General features: G+C 41.7%; 1 protein-coding gene across 1 annotated transcript; it reads left to right on the top strand.

The window, feature by feature from the left end:
• The first annotated feature begins 312 nt into the window (after positions 1-312).
• On the top strand, positions 313-4,805 carry LOC138079091 (protein HP-20 homolog). The gene is made up of 3 exons (XM_068971907.1): positions 313-421; positions 2,664-2,792; positions 4,309-4,805. The coding sequence occupies exons 1-3, from the start codon at positions 415-417 to the stop codon at positions 4,746-4,748; spliced, it is 576 nt and encodes a 191-aa protein (XP_068828008.1). The 5' UTR covers positions 313-414; the 3' UTR covers positions 4,749-4,805.
• Positions 4,806-5,807: the final 1,002 nt, after the last annotated feature.

Here is a 5,807-nt window from a genome sequence, read left to right as displayed (position 1 = left end):
TGATGACTCCAGATCTGTGGTTAAACATAAGGAATAAATCTTCAGAAAGAAGTTAGAACAGGAGAAATGACCTCCTTATCCTGGCCTTAAATGTATTGACAGCTGCTTCCATAATAGACCTGCTGGAAGTGAAATCTGAAAATGACTTAGGACTTCTAGTTGACAGTCCTACTGGGCCCAAGATCCAAATTCAGAAACAGTGGGTGGCCTAAGTCCACTGTGTGATTAAATATTAATTTTGTTTTTTCAGTTTCAACCAGGGATAAATATTTGAACTGGCAGCTTCGTATCATTTAGCTAAGGCCTTGACGGAGTGAGCAGTGACCAGAGCCCAAGCCTCAGACACACAGCTAGGCATTTCAGAAAGAAATCTGAGAAACGCCCATCCCACAAAGGAAAGGCTCTGTCCTGAGAATGGCTGGTAGGAGGTGGACGGAGGTTGTGGGAGGGGGGTCAAGTATTTGTAAGAGGATAGATGGAGTGTATCATTTTGTTAACGGAGGTGAATATTCTAGTGTCCCAAATAGGTTTTCTGAAATTATTTCTCTGGAAGACAGAAACATAACATAAACACAGAGTGAATACAATCCAAATCAATGTGCTTCTTGTGGGTTGCTGTGCTATAAGACTTAGCTGGATGAGAAAAGTGAGAGCCAAGAGCAGAGGGTTTGGAGAAATGAGAGGGCAGGGCCATCAGCTAACAATTAATTAACTAATTAAAAGCAGATAGCCGAGAACGCTGATTCTTAATTCAGAATGCTTTGAATAAGAATCTTGCCTCAGACTGTAACTGGGGTTTCCCAGGTGGCTCAGTGGTAAAGAATCCACCTGCTAATGCAGGAGACGGGGGTTCAAACCCTAGATCAGGAGATCCCCTGGAGGAGGAAATGGCAACTGGCTTCAGTATTCTTGCCTGGAAAATGCCATGGACAGAGGAGGCTGGCGAGCTACAGTCCATGGGGTTGCAAAGAGTTGGATTCCACTGGGCATACAAGCACGCACCCTCAGGTTGTAGCTGACTAGCAATCTGGTTGGAAGTAAGTAGAATTACCTCTTTGAATCTTAAACCACTAATCTGTAAAATGAAATATAAACTTTCCCTTGTAGGGGTGTAATGAACAATTCTAGGTACAGTTCTAGACCACCAGCTTCTTTGCCACAGACATCATGGTCCCAGGCATTTTCACTACAGACATTTTTGCCTCATAACTAACTGGCCACAAGGCAATTTTGCTCTAAAAGATAAAAATAATGAAAGATAAAAGAGAGACACTTAAAAGGATATAACAAAACATTTAAGAAATGAATAATGAAATTTTAAAAAATTAATTGTGAAATACAATTATTTGAATACATTAAAATGTGCAGATTTATGACAATATCATGCAAATAACTGATTTTACTTTGTAGGTTGTACTTAAGCACTTGTCTTTTTTTTTTCTTTTGCTTGTGGAGTTGTCTCTTCATTCAGCATTGCACTTTTTTGCTAAAACTTCCTCCTTCAGTTTTCAAATACTAAAGGTGCATATTTGTAACTGAGCTCTGTATTGCATTGTGAAATCCTCTACAAGATTGTTGCTCTCTTAACATTGTGTCACATGTCCTGTGACAGATGTTCCAAAGTTCCATGGGAAATACTGGTTCAACTCTTTGCCTTCGAATCTACCCAAGGATTTGCAAACTGATATGTTGTTATTTTCTAGGATGGTATGCAGTCTGACTTTGTACTATCTTATTTCACACTTGTAGTAAGTTTTATCCACTTATTTTCTATCAAGTCTTTATATCATCCACTGTTTTAAGATCACCACGCCTACTCATCACTATCAGGACCATTATGAGGACTAAGATTTATGTAACATAAAAATGGGAGTACTGCATCCGTGGAGAAATAAAACCAAACAACTATCAGCCAGTTGAAACTGAACTGTTTTTTCTTTTATGGCAAAATTGCCTTATGGCAAATTAATTATGTAGCAAAAATGATTGTGGTGAAAATGCTTGGGGCAAAGATGCTTATGGCAAAAATACTAGGCATGTGATGACTTCTTACTGATATGATGTTTCTAGCCCAATGTCTTTTCCATAATAAGCATTCAATATGTAGTAGGTTGGGGCTTCCCTCTTAGCTGCAATGAAGGAGACCTGGGTTCAATTCCTGGGTTGGAAAGATCCCCTGGAGAAGGAAATGGCAACCCACTCCGGTATTCTTGCCTGGAGAATCCCATGGACAGAGGAGCCTGGCAGGCTACAATCCATGGGGTCGTAAGAGTCGGAAACGACTTAGCGACTAAAGAGAGAGAGAGAGAGATGTGGTAGGTTCTCATAAGAGTAAAGGATTTTGTATTTAAGAATTGTGTTTGAGTGCTTTCTGTGTTCTAGCAGTTCAAGGACAGATGAAGAAAAAATGTTGACCTTTCAGGATTCAGAAACAGTTTTAACTGAGTAATTATTGCTGTATATGAATGATAAGGAAATTTCAGGGAGTTACTTGCTCGATTTGCTAGTAAGGGCAAAGTTGTTATTTGAGTCCATGTGTTTAGTTCTAGACATGATACCTTTCCTGGGCCAGGTTGCAACTCTACCTATTCACACTTCATATATAAATAAAACAAAATAACAAACAAACAAAAAAAAAAAACCTCTTTGTTTCTTTAATCAAGATCTCCGGATATTGGTCAGCATCATCCTAATGGCAAATGCTGTCCTGGAGAAAGGAGGGTGTGCCAGACCTCCAGGGCTTCCAGGACACCCAGGACCTCCAGGTATAAGAGGGCCTCCTGGTCCCAGAGGTGAGAAATACATTCCTCTGCTTTTTATTTGCAACTCCTGTTTCATGTTTTTGGTAGGAATGTCATAATCCTCATAAACTCAGGAGCAAAACGCATTGAGGAGTAAAAGAATGTGGAGGAAATGGTCAGCTGTACGGCTGGGTCCCAGGGCAGGGGAACCAGAGCTCAAGTCACAGGGAACAAGAGAGAATGGCCTAGTTCTAGAACCAGGGCACTAGTATCCATGTGGGTTAGTCACGCTGGGAACATGTGCTAAGTAGAGTCAGCATCATGAATCAGACTGTCTGATAAACAGCAAAAAAGGGGGGTTTAGTAAGTGTAGCAGGGCATCATATATCATCAGAACATTGGGTTTCATTGAGCACTTAGAGCCCCAAACCTAGTTCTTATGAAAAGGATGATGCCCAGGGAGCACCTGAGTACAAAGCAAGATTCTTCCCGGATTCTGTCCTGGTGACCAGCACTTCTTTGTAGCCAATGAGACCAGACCGAGAGGGGCTCTCAGGAAAGATCACAGCTGTGTGTCATCTCTTATGGGGCCATTATCATGGGCCTTAAGGTTTAGATTTGGTAATCCAAAGGCTTTCTGGTCCCCAGACTTAGACACCCAGGCCTTTTCATTGTCTTCAGTAAGATTAGAATCATTAGCAAGGATTTTCCTTCCCAAGGTTGGGACGATCCCCTGGAGAAGGAAAATTTCTGCTGGGAAGATCCTCTGGAGAAGGAAAATTCTTGCTAATGATTCTAATCTGATCAAACCCGGGTCTCCTGCATTGCAGGTAGATTTTTTACTGACTGAGCCACCAGGGAAGCTGTAGCAAGAATTAGTCCCACCCAAGTCAGGATGAAATAATATATAGGAAATAATACATACGCACCACGCATACAAGGATGATGCCCAGGGAGCACCTGAGTACAAAGCAAGATTCTTCCCGGATTCTGTCCTGGTTACCAGCACTTCTTTGTAGCCAATGAGACCAGACCGAGAGGGGCTCTCAGGAAAGATCACAATTGTGTGTCATCTCTTATGGGGCTATTATCATGGGCCTTATCAAATAATACATATGCACCACGCATATGTACTATAAGTACCTTACGCGCATTGTCTCATTACAACTTCACAATAAACACATGAGACGTCAATAATGATATTTTCAAATGAGAAAATACAGCCCAGAAATGTTGATTAACTTTTAGTAAGATTACACAGCTGGTCAGTTTCAGAGATGTGACTTGAAACCATTTAATCATACAGCAAAGATCAATCTCTTAACCATGATGTTATTTAACAAGATGAGAAAATACAGCCCAGAAAGGTTGGTTAACTTTTAGTAAGATTACACAGCTGGTCAGTTTCAGAGATGTGACTTGAAACCATTTAATCATACAGCAAAGATCCATCTCTTAACCATGATGTTATTTAACAAAAAAAAGTGGTGGTTTCACACATTGACTGGGAATCATCTTTTTATTGGATTCTATGACCTTCTTACTGTGTCTTGTCCGTTTCTCTAAGGAATACCAGGTTTACCAGGTGTGACGGGAATTCCAGGACCAAGTGTAAACTGCCCGTGCCAGAGAAAGTCCGCCTTCACTGTGAAGCTCAGTGGCCAGCTGCCTTCACCTTCGAAGCCTGTCCCCTTCACAGAGGTCCTGTACAATGCCCAGAGAGACTTACAGGAGGACACTGGGGTCTTCACATGCAGGGTGCCAGGAAATTACCATTTCCTCTTCGATGTGGATCTCCATCACTGCAAGGTGACTGTTCAGCTGATGAGGGACAAAAGTTCTGTCTTAGAAAAGCATCAGGTCTCCACCAAAGAGCCCAGGAATCTCTCTGGCATGTTGACTCTGCCGCTGCACGTAGGCGAGAAGGTGTGGCTGGAAGCAAAAGTGGAAACCGAGAAGCCAGAGCAAGCCAGAGTCACAATTTATTTCTCTGGTTTCCTAACATAGTTCTGGCCTCTTTCTGTAGCAAAAGCAAATCCCTTATGATTCTGCTGTCAAAAGCAAACAAATAAAATATGCACTATATCTTGGCCTCTTGGGCTTTCCCTTCCTTAACATTTTGGAATTTTGGTGAATAGATTTTCCTGTTCATATGAGGGAACTGGTAGGTTTGGTCACAGTAAAACTGGACCTTTGAATTCTACTTCAGAAATCATGACATTATTTCACTTAAATCACTCTTCTGATAGCTTTCAGGGCCAATTTGCCTCCCTGTCCCCAGATCCCCATTACTGGATGGACACCCTCTTATCCAAGAGAAATAGGCTCACGGTGCCTCCCATTCCCTAATCGACTTCTCCATCTAAGTGACAAGTTTCACCACAGGCGCCTCCTCATCTCTCTAATCCTTCCCTCTCTGTCACTCACACCATGAATCTGGTCAAGTCATTTTTATGGTTGAAGAAGGTTGAAGAAAAACACGCTGCCATCATCCTGCTTATGATAAGGATAAGATTTATCCTCCTTCTGTAACAACAAAAACTTGGGGAAATTTTATATGATTTAAGGTAACACTGATGAAACGGGGAAAAGAACTTAATTCAATAGAAGTTAACTTCTCACTTATTAAAATTCCAGTACTGGTATTCCTGGCTGGAGGATGAATCTCTCCTGAACAGTGACTCTGGGATCACGTGATCCTTCCGTCCTTTATGGCTCTGCTGTCTTTGACACGTGGCTTACGAGCTTCCATTATCCTTACATCAAGAGAGCCAAAGTGGAAAGATCCTGCAGAGTCCTGTGGGAGATGTTTTTCGAACTGGGGAATGCCAAGAGATGGGTCACAAAAGTTCTGCTTGCATGCCGTTGACAAAAATTCAGTCATTGGTTACCCCTAACTTTACCTCCTTCACAAGTGTGGAATTTTGGTAAATAGATTCTAAACACTTAAAAACCACCCTTCTCATAAAGTCACAGATGTAGGAAACAAACTTACGGTTATAAAGTGGGGGAAGAGAGGGCGGGATGGACTGGGAGACTGGGACTGGTGTATATAGACTACTATGT

This window comes from Capricornis sumatraensis, chromosome 4 (assembly GCF_032405125.1).
Source record: "Capricornis sumatraensis isolate serow.1 chromosome 4, serow.2, whole genome shotgun sequence".
Taxonomy (NCBI): domain Eukaryota; kingdom Metazoa; phylum Chordata; class Mammalia; order Artiodactyla; family Bovidae; genus Capricornis; species Capricornis sumatraensis.
Note: the sequence above shows the minus strand (reverse complement) of the source record. Positions and strands in the feature narration are given on the sequence as shown.

Excerpts from the sequence above, each read along its gene's own strand:
- LOC138079091 (XM_068971907.1), top strand. Across the intron at positions 2,793-4,308 it reads AGGGCCTCCTGGTCCCAGAG|GAATACCAGGTTTACCAGGT; the intron begins GTGAGAAATACA and ends CGTTTCTCTAAG.